The 26,729-nt window shown below is 37.0% G+C and overlaps 1 protein-coding gene across 1 annotated transcript in view; it reads left to right on the top strand.

The window, feature by feature from the left end:
• The window catches only part of RUNX1T1 (runt-related transcription factor 1; translocated to, 1 (cyclin D-related)), a 139,980-nt gene extending 113,255 nt beyond the window's left edge, over positions 1-26,725 (top strand). The window contains 3 exon segments of the mRNA XM_011978618.1: positions 8,552-8,620; positions 14,044-14,234; positions 25,115-26,725. Of these exon segments, the coding sequence (XP_011834008.1) occupies positions 8,552-8,620; positions 14,044-14,234; positions 25,115-25,390 (536 nt within the window). The 3' untranslated portion in view covers positions 25,391-26,725.
• The last annotated feature ends 4 nt before the right edge of the window (positions 26,726-26,729 follow it).

Here is a 26,729-nt window from a genome sequence, read left to right as displayed (position 1 = left end):
TGAGGGCCTTTGGGTCTAGTGGAAGAAGGCAAGGGAATAGCTAGTGTTAAGGCCATAGGATAGTTACCTCAATTCAGTTGACCAAACTGACCAGATTGCTATCACCTGCCATCCACTGTGAAAGAAACATCTCCAAAATTGATCAGACTTCATACCTAAGTGAGTTATCAGCACATAGAACAAGGGCCATTTTGTGTATAGTCACTAATGCTACAGTCAGATTCTGGTGATACAGGTGTATATCATGTTTTCCAGGAAGAGAGGTTCATTGTCCCTGTTACATAACCCAAATACACTTGGTTTTTAAAAACTCCTTTTTAAAAGTACGCAAACTGTACTATTTTTAGTGATATTCAGTGGATTTATATTTTTGTTAAACCTGAGATGTTTGTTTGGCTTTAAGCTTTTGTAAGTTATATTAGTCAAAGGGTACAGCATTTAATTTCTTTGTTTATAGACAACATTAAGACATTATGTTCTTTATGGACACAGAATCCTAAGTTGCCATTAAGACACTATTATAACTTTAGAGAAAATCTGTGTAGAACTCTGCAGTGTGCAAGTTTTAGCATCCAATAGTGTTTTGACAGTTTTTTTTACTGTACATCCTTAGTAGCTGATTCTTTCAGCCTTGTGTACTATTTTCTGAGACAGAGCTATGGCTGTAAATAAGAGGACAGGTGGTTTGTAATTATGGGCCACAATCATTTACATTAAGTGCTTTCTAAGTCCCTCTTCCAGGCTTTGAAGTTGAATGAATTGATGTGTGTAGTGAAAGGATTGGAGATTATTGGCTGATAAATCTATTTTCTGTGGCTGGAAAGTGTTTAATGGAGTGCACGTGTGCAGATAAATCTATGGATATGTCTATATCTTTATATACATTTAGATCTCCATATCCCCAGTGGTATGTATTTCTTTTAGCCTAATTCTTTTGCTGCTTAAACTACTGTCTGGTCTCAAATGAGACCTTCGGAATATATTATAGAAGATATCTTTGGTTCAAAATATTGCCCTACTTATATCCCTAACTTGGAAACACTGGGAATGTTTAGTCATACACACATTCTTAGCATTTTAAAATTACATTTGGGGACTTCACAGAGAAGAATGTAACTTTCATGACTGATGTGTTGTGCTTGTTAAACTCAATCCCATTCTCACTTTTGAAATATATCCGTAGTATTAAGTGAGTATAGGGGTTTAGTAAAATAACTCAATTAATCTATTACTAATTGAATTTTAAGAGTTTTCCTGGCCAGATGCAGTGGCTCACACCTGTAATCCGAGCACTTTGGAAGGCTGAGGCAGGCGGATCACAAGGTCGGGGGTTCGAGACCAGCCTGGCCAACATGGTGAAACCCCTTCTCTACTAAAGATAAAAAAAAAAAAAAAAAAAAAAATTAATCAGGCATACTGGCACATGCCTGTAATCCCAGCTACTTGGAAGGCTAAGGCAGGAGAGTCACTTGAACCTGGGAGGCGGAGGTGGCAGTGAGCCGAGATCACGCCATTGCACTCCAGCCTGGATGACAGGGCAAGACTCTGTCTCAAAAAAAAAAAAAAAAAAAAAAGTTTTCCCAAGATACTAAAATCTCTTTTTTGAATAACTTCTGAAACAGTTTTTAACACTGAGTAACTGAGTATACACTGAATTCATAATGGTATTTCTGTTCTTTAAATAAAATGCAAGTTGACATCTTGAAGGACTTTTCATAAAGTAGGTTTTCTTGAAATAATAGATATTTATTATATTTACTGTTTTTACTCATTTACTTTCCAGGGAGAACTCCAAATATCCAACTCTTAACAAAATTAGAAAGCAAATTTTAACACAGCTGTCTCTATTTTCAAAGTATGACTTACTTTACATTTAAGTTTTATTACATGGTATACTTCACAGAAGAAGAGCAAGATAATGTGATCAGAACTGACAGATTTGACCATGAAGTAGAATTACTTTTATATGTATAGAGAGGCAGTTGCTGGTTAGCACTTTGTATGTTTTCTGAAGTGCTTGTCAGAATCTCCGTAGTAGATCTTTTTCCTTTCTTTGTCTTTGGTTCCTTTTTCTCTCAGAATGTTGTCACGTCACTCTCTTGGCTCCTGACATTTTTCTTTTAAATTACTTTCCTTTTTACTAGCTTTTGACTATTCTAGAATCTTTCTGTAGTTTGTCTTGTATCTGTGTGTTCTCTCTTTGTTTTCTAGAAGTCTTCCACATTTTTTTTTTTTTTTGAGACGGGGTCTCACTTTGTCACTCAAGGTGAAGTGTGGTGGCATAATCTTGGCTCACTGCAGCCTTGACCTCCTGGGCTCCCACCTCAGCCCCCGAAGTAGCTGGGACTACAGGTGACTGCCACCACACCCAGGTAATTTTTTTGTATTTTTTGTAGGGGTGGGGTTTTGCCTTATCACCCAGGGTGGTTTTGAACTCCTGAGCTCAAGGGATCTGCCCACCTTGGCCTCCCAAAGTGCTAGTATTACAGGCGTGAGCCACTGTACCTGGCCAAAACTTTTTTCTAATGATAGGTTTAAGGCTATTGTCAGGGACTGGACATAAATTCTCAAATATAAATACACTTTCCCTGTGCTTTTAAAAAATGTATGAACATTGTGATGATGTTGTAGTAAATTTAGAAAATACCTTCACTCTGTTTTGTTAAGAGTTTAGTACTTGCCAGAGATAGAAATATCAAAAAGTTTTGTTTAAGTGTAATGAAAAATCAAACTTAGCATTCATAAAAAACTTAGAGCCGGGAGTGGTGGCTGACGCCTGTAATCCCAACACTTGGGGAGGCCGAGGCGGGCAGATCACTAGGTCAGGATATTGAGATCATCCTGGCTAACAGGGTGAAACCCCATCTCCACTAAAAATACAAAAAATTAGCCAGATATGGTGGTGCACCCCTGTAGTCCCAGCTACTCGGGAGGCTGACGCAGGAGAATTGCTTGAACCCTGGAGGAGGAGGTTGCAGTGAACCAAGATCGTACCACTGTATTCCAGCCTGGAGGACAGAATGAGACTCTGTCAAAAAAAAAAAAAAAAAAAAAAAAGCTTAGTAGCTCAGGAGCTTGTTGAATTAATACCATCCCCTGTCCCAAGTGGGTTGGTAGAGGAATTAGTATTTTAAAATACTGCTAGCTGGCAAGTTTTATGATTGTCATATGATTGAATTATGGAATTTCTCATTGCTCTGTAAATCCTCAGGAAATCTAGCATGAAGGTTGAAAGCACAAACTCAGTAGAATTTCTAGATTCAAATTACTCATTCCTCTCCATATTAGTTTTGCAGCCTTTGGCAGGTCATAATCTCTTTGTGCTTCAGTTTCCTCGTGTAAAATGGGGATGGTAATACATATTTCATAAGCATTTCTGTATAATGAGTTAATAGGTAAAAAACTTATGAGACAGTACCTGACACATAGTAGATGTGTTATAGCTTAGCTGTTACTATTATTTAGATGCGCATTCTCAAAAATAACTTTTTGCTGGGAGTAGTGGCTCATGCCTGTAATCCCAGCACTTTGGGAGGCTGAGGTGAGAGGATCCCTTGACTCCAGGAGTTTGAGTCCAGCCTGGAAAACACAGTGAGACCCCATCTCTACCAAAAATCGAAAAATTAGCTGGACATGATGGTGCATGCCTATGGTCCCAATTGCTCAGGAGGCTAAGATGGGAGGTTTCCTTGAGCCCAGGAGGTCAAGGTGACAGTGAGCCATGTTTGTGCCACTGCCCTGCAGCCTGGGCAACAGAGCAAGACCTTGTCTCAAAAAATAAAATTAAAAAATTTAAAAAATAAAATAAAATGAACTTTAAGAAATAGTGGTAAATGAAACTAGTAAAGTTTTTCCTTGGCATTCAAGATTGTGTATTGAGTATTTTTTCATCTACAAAGCACTTCTAAGCAGTTGGCTACTTTAATAGGCACAGGATTAGAAAATACTCCTGTCTTAAATATAGTAAATCTGTTGTACCTTTGGGACCCTAATTCATAATACAAGTCTATAGAAAAATAGATTTCTCCCAGCCAATGAAATATTTCAACTTCTATACTCTCAGAATATGAAAAACACAAACAAGTTATTCTGTGTATATTTCCATGTAAATGTTTGGAGTTCTGTACCCTTGTATTGATTTCTTTAAATCACATCATGAAATTAATCTCTCAGTCATTCAGCTGACTTCATAATGCAAATGCCTACTGTACTTAACTGTATTGGGTTTAAAAATAAGAGACTATTAGTTAAATATGTCCATCTTTTAAAATTAAGAGGAGATGGTTACTTCCTGGAGCATTAAGTATGTTTGTTGTAAAAAATGGAAATCCTAAAGCAGTTGCTAGCTTCTAGGTTGGATTTAGGCTTCTGAAACCTAGGGTGAAGATTTCTGAATGTATTATCCTTAAAAGCAAGTGGCATTTGTAAAGATAAAATTACTTAACTCTTTCTTTCTTTTGATGATTTTTGTAATAGATATTATCATGATCACAGCCTCACTCTGCCCACTACAGGATGAAGGCCATACCTAGGTGCTGCCAAGCTTTGAGCATTGCTGTCCTGGGTCATATGAGGTCACATTGCTTCTCCAAAGGCTATCAGCTCATCCCTTCATGTATATTGATGGCGGCCCTTGCAGTATCTAGTATCCAATGGTCTCCATCCTGTCGTAAGTGTAGTGCATCTTCCATCTCTTTCATACATCATAGATTGCTCTTTCTGTTCTTTCACATTTCTTACACCATTTTCTGTCACTATGACCTGGTCTCCTCTCTTCATGGACATGAATTATTTTCAAGAGGCTCTCTTCATCCTCATCCCCTCTCATCCCCCCCAAGCAATTTGCAACCCAAAGCAAGCTAGACTTAACTTAGAAGGACTTTTCTATAATGTTTTCATCTTTCAGTAGTTGCATATATATATACATATATATATATACACACAGACACACACATTTCACATTTTAAACCATCTTGTATAGATTCTTCTGTCTTTGCTTTTACCACTACATTTTAGAACAATGATTCCTTTTTATAGCAAGCTATATTTTATAGGTGCTGACGAGTTAATGGTTAAGAATTAGCTTCTTTAGAATCTAAGCCTTAGAATCTTAGGGTGTTTTAGGTAGATGTGTCTAGATTAGCCAGTATTCTAAAATAGTAAAGTCCTAGGAGAGAATTGCCCCTTGTTTTGTTTTTCAAACTCAGTTTTCCCTATATAGATTCTGATATTGCTGCTGTTTAATCAGAAGAGGAGATATTAAATGTATTAGTCATTTGGTTTCTTAAGCTATAAAGTAGCGTTTATCAGGGTACCAAATAGATTTCTGAGGAGTACACCTGCTACCAATCACTCTGTTATTTTTGTTGGTAGACCTGACATTTATCGAGTACACTAACTTAGAACTAGAGAGGATATTGTAAAATACGTATATATGATTATTTCCCTTTAGATTCTGCTATTTTGAAAAACCATCTTTTAGAAGGTAGGTTATCATTAAGAAAATTTTTGCATAATTGGCTTTAGCATTTCTATTGGGTTTCTAAGTCAGTTAAAGTTTGAGCGTATGTGGACATGGCAATATGTCAGTGAGAAATTTAGGAAGATGTAGCCAAGGTGAAACATTATACAACTTTCCAGTGTGGTATATGTACCCTCAAGACACCTGCTGTGCAGCCCATAGAAGGTGGAAGGTCAATTGAGCCTGGCACGTTAATATTTGAATCAATTTGGGTGTTATAAACATTCAAGGGTGAGGCTCAAGTAAAATTTTTGAAAGTGTCATCTAAGAAATTTGAAGATTTTGCTTCCAAGGACAAAGGCAGTGAATTGTGAACTATAGAAATATTTTCTGTTTCCAAGCGACATAGATTCTGGGAGTTTAAAAAATTACTTGGTGTATATTGCTTAATCCAAACTTCTTTAATGGCTTTGTTCTCTTCAAAATTTGTGGTATTTGGATTTTTAACATTGAGAGAAAAGATAAACTTTAAAATATTCTCTTCACCTTAGTTATTTATAAGGAAATAATTATATAGCCATTCTTACAAGAGCATGTAGTAATAATAATGATGATAATAATGAGGATAATAGCAAATACCAGATGATGAGAGTTTAGGATGTATATGTAATAGGAGGTATTTCCTTCAATCCTCACAGCAGTGCTCTCAAATAATAGTAGTATTGTCCTCTCTTTATTATAGATGAGGCATCTGAGACATAGACAAACTAACATACTCAGTGTTCCATGGTCAATAGCTGCTTCACTGGGCGCTAGAACTAACTTTCTTCAGCCTGTGTTGCCTGGGGCTGGTAATTAGCATCTTTCATGCATGGACTTTGGATACCTAAACATCTCCTTTCCTGTTCTTTATCATAATACTTGACTATTTAATCAAAAAATAATGTTTATAGGCTGGGCATAGTGGCTCACACCTGTAATGCCAGCACTTTGGGAGGCTGGGTGACCTGACGTCAGAAGTTTGAGACCAGCCTGGCCAACACGGTGAAACCCCATCTCTACTAAAAATACAAAAATTAGCTGGGCTTGGTGGCATGTGCGTGTAATCCCAGCTACTCGGGAGGCTGAGGCACGAGAATCGCTTGACCTGGGAGGCAGAGGTTGCAGTGAGCTGAGATCATGCCACTACACTCCAGCCTGGGCAGCAGAGCACGACTCTGTCTCAAATAATATAATGATAATAATAATAATAATAATAATGAAAAAATAATAATTTTTTATAAACTACAGGTCTCTTCTTAACACAATAAATGAAATAAAAGTTACCACTTTGGAGTCATGTTTTTTCTTTCCTCAGACTTTACAGATCTGTTCTCATTCTTATCCAATAAATTATGCTTAAAGTCTTTTCTCCTTAAAAGTTGTCTTTAAATGTTGTCATAAGTAAATCTCTGTGTTGTACTGTGTCACATGGCTAAATATGAACTTGATTGCACTTTATTTCTTCTGCAAATAGTTATAGTGGTAAGGAAGATAATCTTGATAAATCTAATTAGTTGTATCACATTTCCTTTTAGGTTGTTTATGTACGAGCTTTATCTCGCCTTAAGAATGAAAGTTACTTCAGTAAAAGCGTTTTTATTTTTGTCATTTACTTTATAGAAATGAATACACACAGGAGAATGCATAGATATTTCCAGTCCATCCTATTAAGTAGTCATGACATCAGAGTGTAAGCTTTTGAAAATAAACTTTTAAATATTTGGAATAATTTTAGATTAAAAAATTGCAAAGATGATATAGTTTCCATATATTCCTTACCAAGCTATAGTAAATTTTTGCTAATTCAGAATAGTTGAGAAAATCTAATGTTCTTGCCAGTTGATAATCTATGTGCCCTGCAAGAATTCAAAGCATTCAAATGTATTTAAAGCATTCAAATGTAATAACATATACTTAGCTAAACTGATCATGCTTCTCTTTATTTTTGACATTGTGTAGCACCATAAAATATAGGAGACTGGACTGAATGTCTTGATCGTCAACATAACCATTAGATAAAGTATTGTTTAAACATATATGCTACTCAACATTTAATCTACACATAGAGAAACTTTCAGTTTTCCTCAGAATTTATCATGGGTTTAATAATTGTGTTTTATAAAAGTTAAAATGATTTTTTTCTTACTGAACTCTTCTATATAAGGAGGCTTTTATTGAAAATCCGATATGGAAGACGTGAAATGCATATTTTAGCTATGGAAGACTGTATGCACTTTGTTTACTTTCGAGCATATACAAGTACTATAAAATGTTTTGTGTTATTTCCATGAACATATTATTTTAGGAGTTAGTATTCCTGTATCAAAGTTGTTATTAGTTGTTTTCTTAAACTTTTAAAATCTGAGAAGCATAGTAAGCACTGCATTTAATTTAAAGTGGAACTTCATTTCCTTTTCTGGAAAGCATGGGCTAATTCTCTTTGCTCAGCAGAATGTCTGTGAATCCATTCTAATGAGTCTTTCTGGCTTCCACCCATGTCAAATCCATATGATCTAATTTGTGTGAAAAATTTTAATGCTCACTGAGATTTTTAAGAATTAATTAAGTGTGAGAACTGGTTAGCCATAGAGTGGAGCTTGCTATTCATAGAAAGGTGGCAGAATCAGAGCTCTGTGGAAATTACATTACCTGAACATTTGATTTTTTAACCACCAATTTGATTGACTCTTGAAAGGAAAACTACCAAATACAATTTATTTTCTTTAACAAAATATATCTATAGAAGTCTCCATAGTCAGAAAGTAGTGAGAACAGTGTTCCCAAACATCATATTGTATAATGAAATCAAGTTGCTTTGGCTTTGAGCATGCAGGGCATTTAGACCAATGACCTGTTTTCCTTGGGCTCTGATGACAGGCCTTGCTATTTTTGTGTATTTTCAAGAAGTGAAATGTTTAGCCTTTTAAAATTGTGTTTTTGTAGAGAAGCCAGGAGAATGGGCATTGCTTACTTTCACTCTGTACAATGACACAAGTGTGCTTACAGTACTCTCCTCCTCTCTCCACCCCCTTCCCATCCTTTTCATAGACGCGCATCGGGAATTCCTTCACAGGCCTGCGTCTGGATACGTGCCAGAGGAGATCTGGAAGAAAGCTGGTAAGAATTGTTTAAAAACATGAGTTTCGTGTTCTGGCAGCTGTGTGCAGTTGTTAATGCAGTGATGTGAGGAATGACAAGAAAGGACTTTACTGCTAACAACAACAACAGCAAAAACAAAACAAAACAAAAACCACAAAGCAAACCAAAACAAAACACCTGATTAATATTCTTAAACCAGGCCTGATTACAAGATGAAATCATTTTTATTTTAGTAACATCTGCCAGTTTCACTATAATTGAGAAGCTGGCAATATTTCCATTATAAAACTCCTTTTTTTTTTCAGGGCCATAATGATTTCAGGCTGAAACTTGGCATAGGAGGTCTTAGCTCGCATGCATTTTTTTTCTATGATGAAAAAAATCTAATGTCTTAGAAATTAAATTGCATACCTCAGCCTTTTCTCCTGCATTCTTAAAAAAAAAAAGAAAAAAAAAAACACCCACATCACATCTAGTTGACTTGTTAAAGTACTCAGATAATTTTTTGGTTACAATCGACTTTTAAAATTGTTCTTCTGTACTAATTAGTATTCAACAATCAGAGCTAAATTACTTTTTAAGTGAAATAACAAAGTTACTAAACATTTATTTTTGCTTTTCATATACACTGTCTGCTTTCCATTACAAGATGCTGCTCTGTATTTTGTAATAGTAGATTTAAATCTCCTCATGACCCACTGACTTGTTATTGGGCTTAAAGAAGTCCAGATCTGTGAGAATTTTGGTGGAACCACCTAGCAAGCAAAAACGTTTTTGAAAACCAGCTCAGGAGATGAAACATAAACCTGTTTCAAGAGTTGAAGAGGCCATGAAAAACATACCAAGGCTTTCAGCTACTGTAACTCCAACTCTTAAAATAGTTTGTCTTTTTGAGTTGGGAAACTGGGAAATGCTACTTGTACAAACAGTACAAACTGAAGAGTCAGGGGACAGATTTTTTGTTTCTTTTCTACACAAGATTTCTCTTTGGGATTTCACTCAGCTGTGTTTGTAGTTCTGTGTACTTGCTGACTCTCTAGTCACATGTATTTTTTTTTTTTTTTTTTTTTTTTTTGAGACGGAGTCTCGCTCTGCCGCCCACTCGCTCGCTCTGTCGCCCAGGCTGGAGTGCAGTGGCATGATCTCGGCTCACTGCAAGCTCCGCCTCCCGGGTTCACGCCCTTCTCCTGCCTCAGCCTCCCGAGTAGCCGGGACCGCAGGCGCCCGCCACCACGCCCAGCTAGTTTTTTGTATTTTTTTTGGTAGAGATGGGGTTTCTCCGTGTTAGCCAGGATGGTCTCGATCTCCGGACTTTGTGATCCACCCGCCTCAACCTCCCAAAGTGCTGGGGTTACAGGCATGAGCCACCGCGCCCGGCTAGTCACATGTATCTTATCCAAGTATTTTTATACGTTTTCCAAGAAATACCTGTTTTTGTAAGAGTGATAATGAGCTTTAAAATCTGATAGCATTGTAGGTTTAGTAGCCCAGATTAAGAATCAGAAAGCTGTCTTGCACGTCCAATATGCAAATTAGATAGGTCCATTTAGCTTACAGGTTAAAATACATATGTTACTGAACTGTGTAGTTTTACCAGATTTACAATAATAGTTATGTGGTACTCTCAAGCTGTTAAAAATATGCCGAGTACCACCTACCTGAAAAGACGGACAACATCTTCCTTCTGACCATTTTCTCTTCCATTTCTAAGCTGTCAGTGCAACTTATTCCAATGAGAGGTACAAATAATTGTGATTTTGGACAGAAGAAGGGTGACTTTATGTTCAGAGGAGTGAGTCTTTTCTCCGCACTTCCCTTTTTAAGTATATTTAAGTGAAATTCTTCATAGTTCATAAAGAAAAATTGCCAGTAAGGTCTTGTGTAATCCAAATTCCTTATGTGCTATTATCTGCTCAAGTCTTTGTTTGACTGCTATTAAGTGAGAACAGATTTTTCTGAATATAGCACCTTTGTTGGAAAGTCAACTTGAATAGCTATGCACAAAGGAAGTCCTACCATAAGTGGGAAGCAATTGGACGCAGATTCATAACTGCACTATGTATTTTCCACTTAGTCAGTTGTTTATTTTTTCCTACATGGCATATTGTTATCTATTGAATCCACTATTATTTTTCTTTACTGTCTCCTGTTTTGGGGGTTTTTTAACCTAATTCTGCATGTAATTTAGGTTTTGGGGACTTAAGAGCAGTCCTTGTTTTTGTTGTGTGCTTGCCCTCTCCAAGAAGGGTTAAACCTTATCTAGGAAGTGTTTAGATTATTTGTTACAGCGCCTATGATCTACAGTAGGTTTTTAATCTAAAATATGACATTAAATTTGTATTCTTCTCACAGTGGGATCCCTAAACTGCTGCTTAAAAACAGTTTAGGAATAGTTTTCTATGGATAGATGCTAAATTTTAAGGAGTATATTAAATCCTCCAAGTATGGATGACAGTTTCATCTAGAAATCTCCAGTAACTACTTATAATATTTATCTTTATAGGCTTCTTAAATGGCATTTCTAGTGTTCAGTGTCAAGGTATCCAACACGATGAAAACACCAAGGGCAGAATGTGACATCTGCACTCAGCTTGTTACAATTTGAAAGCTTTTATCCTAGGTTTCTAAAATTGGCTATGGGCAAAAATTTTTTTTGAAGAAAACCTATAAAGTGTGTCTTTGCAATGAAATTATTATATGTTATCTTTGTTGCAAAAGATAGGTGAATAAAGTGTTTGAAAAATACAAAAGGGGCAGAACACCCAAAACTTGATGTAGCATAACAAATGCATCTACTTTCACAGAAAATTATAATTACAAGAAGTATACCCTGTGCTTGAAAGTACATCTATAGCTTTTTGCATCATTATATTTTGAAATGATTTCAAACATGCAGGAAAGTTACAAAAAAAGTACAAAATATTCCTCTATAACTTTCACCTAGTTTCCCTTATCATACTTGCTTTAGTATTTTATCTTTTCCTCTCTTTCATCCTCTTCTTTCTCTTAAATATATATATATATATTTCTAATCATTTTGAGAGTAAGTTGCAGACATAATTTCTCTTTACCTTAAATGATTTGAATGTCAATTTACCAAGAACAAGAATATTCTACTTAACTTCAGTACAGTTACCAAAATCAAGACATTCACATTAATACAAGACTTATTTAATCTACAGACCCTATGCAAATCTTTCACATTGCCCCGAATAATACAGTATAATAACATAACAACACACATTTTTAAAGATTAGAAATCCAAACAATTGTTCAAGGCCATATTCTCTTCTAAAAGTAGTATTTTTAAAAGCAAAAGTAACAAATGCACTCAAAAGTTACAAGGGGTCTTTATGAAACTGGAAAAAAAATCTAACATAAAGATGGTTTTAAATTTGTAACTGAATGCTTTCTTCAGTATATTTTTACACGATCAGAGAATGTTTGCAGTTGGTAATAAATATTCAAGCACCTTGCAAATGTCCTACCAATTCTCTTTGCTGATCTGTATATGCCTGTGGGATTAGAATAGGAATGCATAATTTAAATATAAATTGCCTGATTTGCATATACAATTAGTCAAGCTACAGCTTTGATCGTAAGCAAAAATTATTGTCCTGTATTACCACTTAGATAGAATTTTAATTCACCTTGAATATTCAAACTAAATTAGACCCTGGCTGTATAGTTAGAAGGGCAGTACTTCCCTTGTGCCCCAAGTCATTTATGATAGGGTAATAAAGGCATCTTTTCACCTCCTAGTGAAGAAGGTGCTGTAAGCTGTTTGCAATACTCTGATTCTACACAGATTTTAAATGCATATCTTAAAGCAGCTAACAAAGGCTTAATACAATTTAGTTAATATTTCCAGCATGGATCTTTTACTTATATTTTAGTTTATAAAACCTAACAGACAGTAATTGCAAAGAAATGTACTTCAGATATAATGCTGCTAAAATGACAGAGGCTACAAAAGTCATGACAGTTAATTAGTAATGGAGAGCTTCTGATGATTCTCAAGTCATGGACGATAGATGTGTGAAATAAACCAGAGGAATTGAAGAAACCATAGGAACACTTGCATCTCTTACATTTTTAATCTACAGTAAAACATTTTTATTAGGAATCTATGTTTTTAATTAAACAGAACATTTAATTAAGGTGCTTTTTAAGTGGGTGAAACAATTAAGTGCAAACACTTGAATGAAACATGTCATAATTAGTTTTAATAGAGTGTTAATTGGTACTAGGTTTGCCAAGTTAATAATTACTGCTTATTAAATTTTCAATTAATCATTGTCATTTTGCTTTGAATAAAGATGAAAATTAGATAAACTAATTCAGGGGGAGGATATTTTCCCCTGTTAATTAGAACAGTTAATTTTTTTAATGGAAATTACTTGTTTTAGTTGTCAATCTTATGTTGTACATTAGTTGAATCTTTGCACCCTTTCCTCAGCCAAAAATAAAGAGCTTATTTGACACCTTGCAGACTCATAGTCAGGCCTGATTGTTTTGGCCCATGGTATGATTCAGTTATATTTGTCTAGTGCAACAGTTGGTTATGCAAAACCACTGTATATATTTGGTAAAGTAAATGGACAGCAGCTTAAAATGTAAAAATGAGATTATTTTTTAAAACCTCTATCATGTAATCTTAAAGGCACATACTTATATTACTCAGGAAATGACTTTTCAAAAGTAAAGCTGGATCATCCATTATAGCATTGATTTTCCATTAAAAGGTCTATAGTAACTTAATTGCTATCTGAGTTACCTTTTCACTATTGTGTTGTAGATTATACCAGCAACTAATAGTTTGCACTTACTTGTTTATGTGTAAAATCCATTCTCTCCCTCTCTTTTTTTCTGAATGCTTGAGCTGTGGACCCTCCTATATTCATATTAACTTTTAGCATTGTGGAAAACTAACTTTATGTGTCTGAATTATTCAGACAGGTTTCTTGCGAATGTCCTTGTCCTTTAACTTCTTATCTGGTCTCAGAATCATTTCTGGAGGCATCAGTTTGATGAAAACATTATAATAATGATATAGGAATTTCAAAAAATATTTCCATAAATTCAAGTTAAAGAAACATTTTCACTCTTTGTTTTCCTAAATGTATGGCAAAAGATCTGCTAGTTTTTAGACTGCTGGAACTGCCCAATAATTTGGATGAGAGTTATGCTTTTTCTATAGAATTCTATAAAAAAGTAATCAGATAGTGGGCATGGTGGCTGGTAGGTGCCTTTAATTCCAGCTGCTAGGGGAGATTGATGCAGAGGATCACTTGAGCCTAGGGGTTCGAGACCAGCCTGGGCAATATAGTGAGACCTGACTCGAAAAGAAAAAAAAAGATTAAAAGAAAAGTAATCCATATCCAATGACTTGGGCTAACCGAGAGTGTTTTCTTGTCTGGTTTGGCCTGACTGGCACACAGAGGAGGCCGTCAACGAGGTGAAGCGCCAGGCGATGACGGAGCTGCAGAAGGCCGTGTCTGAGGCGGAGCGGAAAGCCCACGACATGATCACGACAGAGCGGGCCAAGATGGAGCGCACGGTTGCCGAGGCCAAGCGTCAGGCAGCAGAGGATGCGCTGGCAGTTATCAATCAGCAGGAGGATTCAAGCGAGGTGGGGCGTCTTGGGAGGCTCCAAATAAACAAGATAGTTTTCATTCATTAGAGTGCTCATTTTTTATTCAAGGTGATCACTTTAGACAAATATTTGGGAAAAAATTTAAAACAGTGTGGGGAAAGTCAAGGTACTTGTGAAATTTGCCAAGAGCTGATGACATTTGTCTTTTTATTGAACACCTAATCTTTGCCAAAAAAGGTTTTGAATATGTTTAGTAGGTTACCAATTAAAGTGAAATTTTTATAACTTCCCAGCATTATTTAGAGACTCATAGCTTGGCTTTGTGTGTTTCTGTGTGTGTGTGTGTTTTGTGTATGTGTGCGTGTGCATATGTGTATGCTTGCTTTCTAATTGGGATTTAATAGATACTGTGTAAGCCATGGTCTCCAAAGACATCTGGCAGGCTTGGGATTGAAATCACTGCCTTAGCTATTGGTCTTAAAGTCCAATGCTAAAACAATGTTTGCATCAACTGAATATTTCTAACAGATCTTGGAGAGAGTCTGTACTTCCATATTATTTGTGATAACCCATATGATGGTCATTTCATAGTGTAACATTGCTGCTAGAGGTAATATTACATATATTATTGTTCCAGTATAGTAATTCTCACACACACACACACACACACACACACACACACACACACCCAGAGCTAGGCTAAATGGCTCAAAGATCTGCAAAGTAACTAAAACACAATATCCAACAAAATGATTTTTAAAATATAGCCTGCAAAATCAGAGCAGAATAGTAATGCTCCACATTAATTAACATAGCATCACAATCCTTAACCCCAGAGTAACTTTAGATAAAGGACTACAATGGGCTGCTCTCACCAAACTGAACTCACAATGGCATGGACTGATAAATCGATGGTGTACTACAATACATATCTATAATTTGTGAGGGAGAGTAAGTATTTAATTTGTACCAGGCTCTTGTGTAGATGAAAGACTCTGCAGGAATCACTCAATGCCCAGAGTTTCTATTTAATGTGTAGCAGATGAATAACAAGGGGACAAAAGGAATTGATTTTCAACATTTGAAAGTTTCTCAGGAAAAGAGGGACAAAGGGAAGTTTTTCTGCCCTTTAACTGCTGACTTTTCCATTGTTCAATTAAACTAGACATAAATTCAGTTTTATTGGTATCTTGTGACTAAGATATAAGGACTTTGTTTTGTGTTTTTATTTTGAAAACATTATTAGCATCTTTTGAGGAGAATTTGTCCTTCTCTGTTCAAATGAGCAATATCATGAGGCACAGTTGATGTCATCATTAAAACTATCACTTTCACATGAATATTTTAGGGCTGTTAGGTATGTTAAGAGTACTTTTTAGGTCACCAAATTCTAAAGACAGATGTCTAGGAAGAAATTGTCAATTAAGCCTTTGTATTCAGGCAGTAACATGCTGTATTCCTTCAGTATTTATAAGCTTTGTGTCTTTGTTCCTAAAACCTATTTAGAAAATATATGATCTTGACTCCAATATTTAGCATTATAAATATACTCTGTTAAACAGTAAACAGTATCCGTGATAGGTTATTCAGTCATATCTACCACTTATGTAAGAGTGGTCTTCTGTAATTTCTTGTTTTTCTTTTTTTTTTTTTTTTTTTTTGACCTCTTGGATGAACTGATCTTTTATATAACATTACCAGTGTCTTCAATGACACTTTCCCAGTAATTTTAAAGCAGAGCATCATAGAGGAAAGGGTTTGGAATTCAGAGGGTCAAATTTCATTCCTGGGTACAGTTCTTACAATTCTGTGATTTTTGAGAAAGGCACTGAACCTGTAAAAGCTTTGATTTTATCATAATCTGAAGAAGAGTGGAAGTGTCTAGTGTATGGCTTGAACCTTGAGTCGTGCTATGGATGAGGAAACTCACCTGGCTAAAATTACACAGCTAGGAAATGGCAGAGCCCCAACAGGATCTCACAGCATGCTTTCAGTCCCTGTTGTTTTGTAATAGTGAAGTAAGGAGCTTTTCATAAGGATCATTAAGATAATTTTTGGATGCAGATAAAGACGGCAACTTAGGTCTGTTTTCTTATACTTTAAATTGCAAGACCACTTTTAAGACTTGGGGAGGAATCATCTCTAGAAGGATTAAGCCTCTTTTCTCCAAAAATAATGTAAATAATTTCCCAAGAATAGAAGAAAGAAAGATGGAAAAAAGACTTCTTTACACCCAATAAGGTCCATATTGCCATGTGCTTGCTTATTTATTTATTTATTTATTTATTTATTTAGAAACGGAGTCTCGCTCTGTCACCCAGACTGGAGTGCAGTGGTGCAATCTTGGCTCACTGCAAGCTCTGCCTCCCGGGTTCACGCCATTCTCCTGCCTCAGCCTCCCGAGTAGCTGGGACTACAGGCACCCGCCACCACGCCCCACTAATTTTTTTTGTATTTTTAGTAGAGACAGGGTTTCACCGTGGTCTCAATCTCCTGACCTTGTGACCTGCCCGCCTCAGCCTCCCAAAGCGCTGGGATTACAGGCGTGAGCCACCACGCCCGGCCTGCCTTGTGCTTTAAGTATTGTATGAATTATTCTGTTTTCTAAGAAAAACGAAAGTTCTCATTTCTTAGAAGTTTAATGTGCAAAACTTACCAGAGAGTGCACTGTAACCTAGGGTGCAGGGCAACCACACCTCCCACTTTGGGTGGAACTGTCCATTGACACCTAATGTCGCCGTATAATTATTACGAGCGCCCCCTTACACTGTCAAGTGCCCTGTCTTCAATGATAAGTTGAATGGTCCCACCTCTTAAAGGCCATGTTCATCTGATCAGATGATCATCTTTTGCTAGCACAGCTCAGAGGCAGATAGGTGTGGCAGAAAGTATCCGAGAGGAGGACCCAGAAGTCCTGAATTATGGCCCCAGCTCAGTTACTGTCTCAGAGGTCCTTGGGCAATTCATTTCATTCCTGTCAGCCTCCATTTCTTCTTAAGGAATGGGACGATACTCACTTACCTTGCAAGGTTGTTTAAAAGATTTTTAAAATAGTGTTTTTGAAAGCTGTAACATAATATATTATTATCTGCTCATATTTCCCACAGTTTTTAAAAAATCACAATATATACTAAAGTATTCCTACTGAAACAATATTCTTTTCTCCCTTTCCCTTTCTTTATTTGATGCCACCACCTATTGTAAACATCTGCCCATCTCTTACCTAGGTCAGGTATAAACTGTATAGTCCAAATCTATAACAATGTATATGTGGTTAGATACACACATTATTATTCTCTGTCTCCTTCATAGTGACTTTAAGAAGGAATCTAAGCTTCGCAGTCAGAAGACCAGAGTTCTAGGCCTAGCTTGGCCATTTATGTTTCTTCTGGGCTATTTGTGTTAACTCTAGATATCTCTGAATTCTTCTGTCTGTAATTTCTGAATTTACCCTTTCTCTTCCTACCTCAGTTTTCACATGTATAAAATGGAGCTAATGATGCTCTTTCTGCTTAGGAAAAACAGCAGTTCTGAAAGACTGGCAGTGGAAATGTTTCAGAAGGAGGAGAGGAGTTGAGATCATTTAATTGGGGAGACCAGCAGAAAGAAGGCTTGGAGGCAGGAATGAATAACTCATGGTTATTATTTGTAGGGGGGCGGGGGCGTGTAAAATTTAGCATCCAAACGGGGATGCTTTTTGGAGTAGGAAAGGGTGCTCTTGCTAAGACAGAGCAGTCCAGTAAACCAGGCTGTCCCAGGCTCATGGGAACCCACAGTCAGCAGAGTTATTGGAGATTGCATGAAGTTTGTTTTGCCTGAGATGAAATAAGACGACCTACAATGTGTGTTTAACTCTACACCAGGCATGGTATAAAGTGCTTTCTACACTTTAGCTCGTTTACTTCTCACATCGACTCTGACAAAGTAGATAGTGCGGCTTTTCTCGTTTTACAGATAAAAAAGCTGTGTCTTGAAGGGATTAGGCCACTTGCTGAGTGTCTCGTGGTCAGTAAGTGTGAGTTGGTCCTTAGCTCAGGCAGCCCGGCTTTCAGGCCACCTTCTTAGTAGCTGCATGGCGGGAGTGGGAGGTTTTTGTTTGTTTGTTTTTTTCCTGATTGTATACTACTGTATCTGTTCTTCATTGGACATCATGATTATTTCTACCTAGTTCTCAAACTTTACTTGGATTTATAGGCTGATAATTGTTATTACTATCAGTTAGAATGACACTGGACTTGCGGCAGATATCTAAGCTATGTGATGCTTACTGTACTTTCTCTTTTCCCAGTGAATTATATATTTAACCCGGAATAGAATGCCAGCATTAGCATAAATCAGAAATTCACTGAATCTGATCATCTTAAACTCTCTTATTTTTTCCATATTTATTTCCATTTTTCATTTCCTATTTGTGTACAGATAAAGCTTTTTCCAGTGAATGCTCTCAGATTGCAGCTATTTCCAAGGAAACTTCTACAGCTTTCTTTGAGATCCATACCTTATACTAGCTTGGGTGATTGAAGCAAGAAACTGCAAGTGAGCATGGAAACAGATAAATACTTTTACTGTTCTAATTGTTTAGAGTTTTAAACTACCAAAGTGATGTTTTCCCCCCAGATTAAAACAGCCTTTATTTATCATTCTTATATAGGTGCAGAGCTGCACAGTTATACCAACCTCAGTGGGATCTGTGAAGTTTGGCCCAAACTGGAAATGCCACCTGTGTAGACTCTGAATAAAACATAGGGGCCTCACAGCATGGGTCCTATCAAAGCCTTCACAATCTCATCAGACTAGTTGAGTCCCAGAAAAATCTGGAGCTCTCAGAACATGAGCTATGATACTATGTTACAATTTATATATATATATGTACATATATGTGTGTGTATATATATATATGTAGTTATACAATATACAATATGTACAATTATATATATATAATTTTTTTTTAATTAAGAGGTCAGCCATTTGATTCCGTAGATGTTCATGATATAGTAGACAGGGCACTGGGCTAGGATTGACCTTTGGTTGCTCACCTCTTGAAGCTTTGGTTTTCTCATCTGCAAAATTTGGGATAACGTTTCCATGATCTACCTGATTTGCAAGGTGGTTGAGAGGTGCAAATGAGATGAGAAGTGTTTTATTAAAAGAAAAGTCACCTTACAAATGAGCAGTGTGTATATATAAGAAAGAAAGAGGAAAACGAAGAAGAAAACCAGTTAAGAAATGATCCTAACAGGAAGGGTGGCGAGGGAATTAGAGTAGTGACTATGCAATTGGAAAGGAAAGGAGAGAGACCACAGAAGTAGTCTGTGCGGTTTGGCACTGAATGGTTCCAGGGGCTAAAGAAAGAGGGGTTTGCAATAAAGTGACAAAGTCTTAGGCATGAGTGTTGCCAAAGACTGAAACGGACCCACCAGAGTTGGGTTTAGGGAATACTGACTTAGAGGAGCATCCTCAGATTAGGCAGTTGAAAGTAGGAGCAAAAACTCAGGAAGAAGATAACAAGGAGAAGCAGGTTTGAGAGTAATTTGCTTACAGCTGATTGTTGAAACCGCAAGATCTCACAAGGGGCAGCATGAGAAGGAAAGGATATTCCTTTTCTTTTTGCCAGCATCCCTCCCTCCCTCACTATCAACTGTTTACAGGGAAAAGAACAAACATTAAAGGAAGTTATTGTATAAGAAAGAAAATTTTAGTAGTATCTAGGAAACCAAAATTAGGGGAGATTTCAACAAGAGGCATTTAATAAGGAAGAACGGGGAAGTAGTCAGCAGTGGTAAATCTTCAGAAATTTTGAGGACAGCAAATGAAGATGGAGAAGAAATTATTAGTCACTAATGAAGTAAGAGGAGAAGTAAGTTAATGTTCTTCCCCTGTAGCTATCAGTGCCTGTGGGTGATAGCACTTAATTTGAATGGGACTTTGAGCTTTCTAATTCTAAAAGTTGTAAGGTACTGGATCTGGAGCAAGGATTGTATCTACTCTCTCTTTCTTCCAGTCAGTACCAAAAGGAGGGAGTGGTGTTAGTACCTGCCATTTATTCAGGACCCACTGAACATCATGCACTGTGCTTAGCACTGACATAATCCTGAATAATCCTGAGGTTATTATTCCTGCTTTACATGTTCTGTTGCTCCAAGAGGTTAAGTAACTGGCTTCTGGTTCCAAAGCCACGAAGTGATGAAGTTGGAAATGAAGTTGGCCTGGCTTTTGAAGCCTGTGCCATTTTCATTACACACTCTGACACCTCGTCTTTGCTGCCTCTTAACTTTATGGTTCAATTTCTGTCCATTTTTGGGAGTTAAGTGCCTGCTAACCTGTTCCTGCCACAATGAGAGCTAATAAAAGATCTGAAATTGACAAAGTGTGGCATTTCGGAAAGAGTATTTTTAATTTGTAATCCAAACATCTGGGTGAATCAAACTTTGGCTATGTAATTTTATATTTTGGTGACTTGGGGCAAGCCTTTTACTGTGAAAATTATTTATTTTGAGGGCCCCAATTTCTGAAACTGCAATCATGTGAAAATGATTTTAAATTGTCAAGTGCAATGCAAGTAGATGATGATGTGATCTTAATGTGAATTTAAGTCAATGTGTTGCCTTCTGTAGGATTCTTAACATTTGAGGAGTTTCAGTTACCATCATTCTATTATATTTAAATTTATTACACATCAATTCTGTGCAAGTTTTTCTGGAGAATTATAGATATGTAAGATCTGGAGAGACTTAAAGCAGTTCAGAGACAAAATAAAAGATATTTTGTCCTTCAGAGAAAGATTTTTCTGCAGTAAGAACCAGAAGGGATATATGCTTATACAAATATTATACAAATATTATATACAAATATTATACAATATAATATACAAATATTATACAAATATTATATTCCCTATATATACATGTATATATGCTTATACAAATATCTAAATATTTTTCTTAAGGACAAAGAGAAATGCTGGTTTGAAACAAAGTGTCAAACACCTTCAATATGCAGTGTTGGCATTCAAAAGCTTCAGTCCATTGGTTCTGTATCTAGCCTTGTATTTAATATATTTAGCAAAGGGGATGTTCGTGTTCAGCCACAAATTCTTCATCTGAGTCACAATCTAACTTTGGTCAATTGACTTATTCTTATTTTTCAGATAGGGAGGAAGATATTTTTATGCCACAAAGGGAATAACATTATCACAAATAAGGGAAGACTATAAAGTGCCATGAGCTTTGGGAATGAAATTTGCTATGAAATGGATATCTGTGAGCTTTCTACAGTATTGTGGTAATTTCAGTCACATCACTCCTTAGAGGCCTGAAAGGGAAGCTCAGTCATTTAAAAATAAAATAAATAAATAAAACAATTATCAGGAAATACTATCTTGAATATAAAATGCACAAATTGAAAAATGTAAAATTAGATTAAGCCATTAACTGCCTTTATCCCAGCCCTTGTGGATAGACGTGTGGCTGTTAGACACAATTTGCAATGTCCACCTTTGTGAACAGTAGAAAGCTTAGAATGATCCAAATTGGAGTACTCACAAGATTCTGTAACTTCCGCTGTTTCCAGAATTGTGACTGTTTAGGGGCTGAGTACCACTGATCAGGCATCAGTCTCGCAGGTATGGATTAGCCAACAGGAAATTCTAGAGCATCCAAGAGAAATATATTAATAGAAATTGCTCTTTCAGTTTTCTAATGAGCTTTTAAGAATGAATATGCACATTGGAGCGTTTGTTAGTTGAACACTCACTAAAGTCCCCTGTACATTCACGGCAATGCAGTGTCAAGAGAAATAAAAATTTGCAGATTTTTTTTAACCAGATCATTAAAATTGCTCTTTTTGTAACTTCCTACAACTGAAGGTTGTTTTTTTTTTTTTTTTTTGTCCCAGTGGTGGGTGGTAAATGAATAGTATCAAACAACTTCAGAATGAAACTAGAGGTAAAACTAGCCAGACCCCTTAACTCCTGGATCAGAACCAGACAATACTAGGCAAGAAGGCTCAATTCCCAGCAGCTTCATGATCCAAAACATCTGTTTCTGTATTTGGCACAATTCCACTTTTTTATTTGTAAAATTGTTCCCATCTTTGAAAACACTTTAAAAAATAAAGAAGCCCCCATTCTGTCTCCCTTTCCACTTCCCAGCACATGCATCTGTAATTACCTGGTTTAGTCTGTGTGTTTAATCAGTTTAAATTGAGAATGTTGCAGACATCTGATTTCAATCTGAAGGAGCCATTGAGTATTGGACAGTTACCACCCTGTGTCTGCCAAAACGGGCCTCTGCCAAAAAACGGATAGGACTCACACCAGGGTATTTCCTAAAGAAGCCACTTGACTCAGATTAGATGTTTAATTTCCTTAAAATATTGTTTTGGATGTGAGTCTCTGTTCTCTAATTGGAATATTCTGATGTAATTTAGGAATATCGCTTATTTGCTGAGCTTGTTCCAGGATCCAGCTGGCATTATTCTAAAGCCTAAACCTCAAGGAAGTTAACTTCACTCTGAGCACTGAGTATTATACCTCGCGACTTTGAAGGGTGGGCCAGGCCCACATTTGCTCATATCTTTGTGGAACCATTGTACATGCATGCAATGCAGTTGAATTAATTTTGAGAGAGAAAGACTTCTAGTTATGGTAATGAAACTTCTGATCAGAGCTTCTCATCTTTTGAGATAGTTTCTTAATTGAAGTAGGAAAAAATTATTTTCTTCTACTACTGACTATTCACTTAAATTTTATTTTAATTTACAACATTTTTTGACATATCAACCAAGTTTCTAGATTTCCTCAGCAATGTTCACTTAAAACACCTATCATTGGCCAGAGTTTGAGATTTTAAGTTTTTGTTTTGTTTTTCCTTGTTGGATTGTAATTTCTTTTCTTTTTTATTTCTATTTTTTTGTTTGAGCTTTTCTGCTCAACATAGTAATCCCAGCACTTTGGGAGGCCAAGACGGGCGGATCACGAGGTCAGGAGATCGAGACCATCCCGGCTAACACGGTGAAACCCCGTCTCTACTAAAAAACACAAAAAAACTAGCCGGGCGAGGTGGCGGGCGCCTGTAGTCCCAGCTACTCGGGAGGCTGAGGCAGGAGAATGGCGTAAACTTGGGAGGAGGAGCTTGCAGTGAGCTGAGATCCAGCCACTGCACTCCAGCCTGGGTGACAGAGCGAGACTCCGTCTCAAAAAAAAAAAAAGAAAGAAATAAGTACATGGAGCTGGGTTCTTTCTAAAAGTTTTATATTGGAGTTCTTGAGTTTGAAGGTTTTCAGCACATGAAAGGCTCTGGGAGCCCGTTGATTTGTTAACAATGTTAGGATGGCTGCTAAAAATTCCCTTGCACATTTTGCACAGTGGTAAAGCCATACACAGGGTGATGGGCTGACATTTCCTAGGAGTATAGTATTGTCAGCAGCTCATGAGCTTGCCTTAAGCCACACAACCAGCATGCTAGAAGCAAAGCAAATGTAGAGAACACAGTAGGGAAACCTGTGAATATCTACTTATGTCAAGGCTTTAAAAATCTTTCTTATCATACAAGCATATAGCATCAGCTGTTTGGGGTTACCAGATTGTAGTCAGAAGTTTGTTTTTCAAGGACATAATCAAAACCAATGAAGATAAAGAATAAAAAGTTGAAGGGCATAAAGCTAAAATCACTTACTATAGCTTTGCATAATGGGGTTTGTCTTGCCAAAGAAACTAGGAACATTTAAACATTTAAAGTCAGCTTTCTGAGGTCTCCCTCCCCACCACACTCATAGGAGGGCCCCTGAAAGTTAGTTTCCTCCTCATTCCTCCTTGCCTGCCTAGGACCTATCCCCAAAAGGTGCTCTTCTGTCTCTGGTATGTTTGTGCTCTAATTCCTGATGCATTTATCTTAAAGTTTAAATCCTGTTGGCAGCCTCATTCCCACTTTTCTCATGTCTTACAAAACACTGCCCACAACTGGCAGCAAACTTGCTAGGGTTTGAGTTTTGTTCTCATCACTCCCAGATGAGCCCCAGTTCCCTCTGCTTTTCTGACTTCCAAGAGTTGTTGAGGCACAAAGGAGCAGGAGAGCAGCTCCATTGGCTGTAAAGAACTGTGTGCAAATAGAATTGTTATTTGGCTAGTTTTAGCATTTCTCATTTCTGAAGGCCAAATGAGGCATAGTCTAATTCATTCATTTCACAAATACTTATTGAACACTTACTATCTATCAGGCACCATTCTGGGTGCTTCAGATACAGGGAGAAAAAACAAACCAAGGATCCTGTCCTCCAGGGAGCTGAGGTAAAGGGGTTTGTTTCAACACAGTCCTAGCATTTGGTTGTAAGGTTCACCGAATAGCTGCAGTGAAAGAACTAAAGGCATAGAGAGGTTAAAGGACTTGCCTCACCCTGTCTAGTCTGAAGGAGCAGGGAATAGAATCCTTTATCTACTCTTACTATATTTCTTTGAATCCAATATAGATATGGTTCTGGTAGTTTCTTTGTGATTCCTTTTAGTATCCAAAAGGAAGAAGTTTCTGCTCAGATATATCTGTGTGTCTGACAATTGTGGTATAGGTATTGGGAAAAAAATTGGAAATAGTAATTGCTAGTCAGTATGAGTGAAAGGAGAATTTACATATAAAGATCACCAAACCTAAAAAGAAAGGATGTTATAGTAAGAACTTAAAAAGTCTTCAACTACTATGTTAGATGCCATAGTAGTTGTTGGCAGAACAGTTTGGACAACCATCCCATCAAAACCTGCATTTTCTGTGTTTATTGTGTGTATCCATATGTAAACACCTGAATTTTTCATCCTGACTGTATAGTTCATGAAAAGAAGGCTACAGTGATGCCTAACAAATTTGTCAGACTATTGTCATAACAGTGTATTAATTTGGGATCTTGCTGTCTTCTGCCTTCTCCTTTAGAGTTGCTGGAATTGTGGCCGTAAAGCGAGTGAAACCTGCAGTGGCTGTAACACAGCCCGATACTGTGGCTCATTTTGCCAGCACAAAGACTGGGAGAAGCACCATCACATCTGTGGACAGACCCTGCAGGCCCAGCAGCAGGGAGACACACCTGCAGTCAGCTCCTCCGTCACGCCCAACAGCGGGGCTGGGAGCCCGATGGACACACCACCAGCAGCCACTCCGAGGTCAACCACCCCGGGAACCCCTTCCACCATAGAGACAACCCCTCGCTAGACGTGAACTCAGAACTGTCGAGGAAAGACAACCAACGCAAAACCAATTCCTCATCCTCAGATGCTCAAAGTTGTTTTTTTTTGTTTGTTTGTTTATTAGATGAATTATCCTATTTCAGTACTTCAGCAAGAGAGAACCTAACTGTATCTTGAGGTGGTAGTAAAACACAGAGGGCCAGTAACGGGTCGTAATGACTTATTGTGGATAACAAAGATATCTTTTCTTTAGAGAACTGAAAAGAGAGCAGAGAATATAACATGAAATGATAGATTTGACCTCCTCCCTGTTATTTTCAAGTAGCTGGGATTTTAAACTAGATGACCTCATTAACCGATGCTTTACCAAACAGCAAACCAAGAGATTGCTAATTGCTGTTGAAAGCAAAAATGCTAATATTAAAAGTCACAATGTTCTTTATATACAATAATGGAAAAAAAAAAAAGAGGAAAACCCTCAAGGGCATGAGCATTGGATACAGCGGTAGACATTTTAACAAGAAGATGAATGGCGTCCGTGGGTTGCTAACTGAACTTTGAAGACCCGCTACAAAACGCGCAGATGTGCAGCAGATTGGAAGGAGACACAGATGTTCGGTTTTTTTCCTGTTTCTGAAAAGAAATAATATCCAGGTCAACAGAATGAAAAATGAAAGATGATTTGCAGTGGGATGTATGAATACAGCAGCAAGAAAAAAAATGCCATAATACAAAAGGCTCCATATATATATATATACACACACACACACAAACACACACATATATATATGTATACACACACACACACACACACACAAGTAAGAGACTCAGCCTGCAGTTAATTAGCATTCTGGCAGTTTTGACATCAGCCAGCTGCCCTAAATAACCCTTCATCGTTTCTTCACTTTTGCAAGGTTCCACAGAGTAAGACATTGGGTCTATTCCAACTCATTCATTTTATATTGAAAAAAATAATAATTTTAAAAATGGTGGCTTCAGCTCCAGCCCCTTTCCAAAATTTTTCAACCCCACCCTGTTTGGATTTTTAATTAAAAACTAGTAGTTCTCTTGGTGTTAAAACACTTCTGTCCTGTGAGGTTTCCCAATGGTGTTTTTCTTGTAAATGTGTTGGACAAATGTGAAGATGCATTGTAGTTTAACCATATGCCCACATTTAGTCTCTTTATTCCTAGTTGGTGAGAAACCTGTATCTTTCTATGCTGCTTTTATATCTGTATGTATTAGTGATATTTCTCTAGTAGTTAAAAAAAAAAAAAAAAGGAAAAAAAGACTCTTTTTGGTTGTCCTCAAGAAAAGAAAAGAAAAAAAGCTATCTTTCGGAGCTGCTATTTCACTCTCTTATA

The sequence above is a fragment of the Mandrillus leucophaeus genome, unplaced genomic scaffold (assembly GCF_000951045.1).
Source record: "Mandrillus leucophaeus isolate KB7577 unplaced genomic scaffold, Mleu.le_1.0 Scaffold198, whole genome shotgun sequence".
NCBI lineage: Eukaryota > Metazoa > Chordata > Mammalia > Primates > Cercopithecidae > Mandrillus > Mandrillus leucophaeus.
This window is presented reverse-complemented; position numbering and strand designations above follow the sequence as displayed.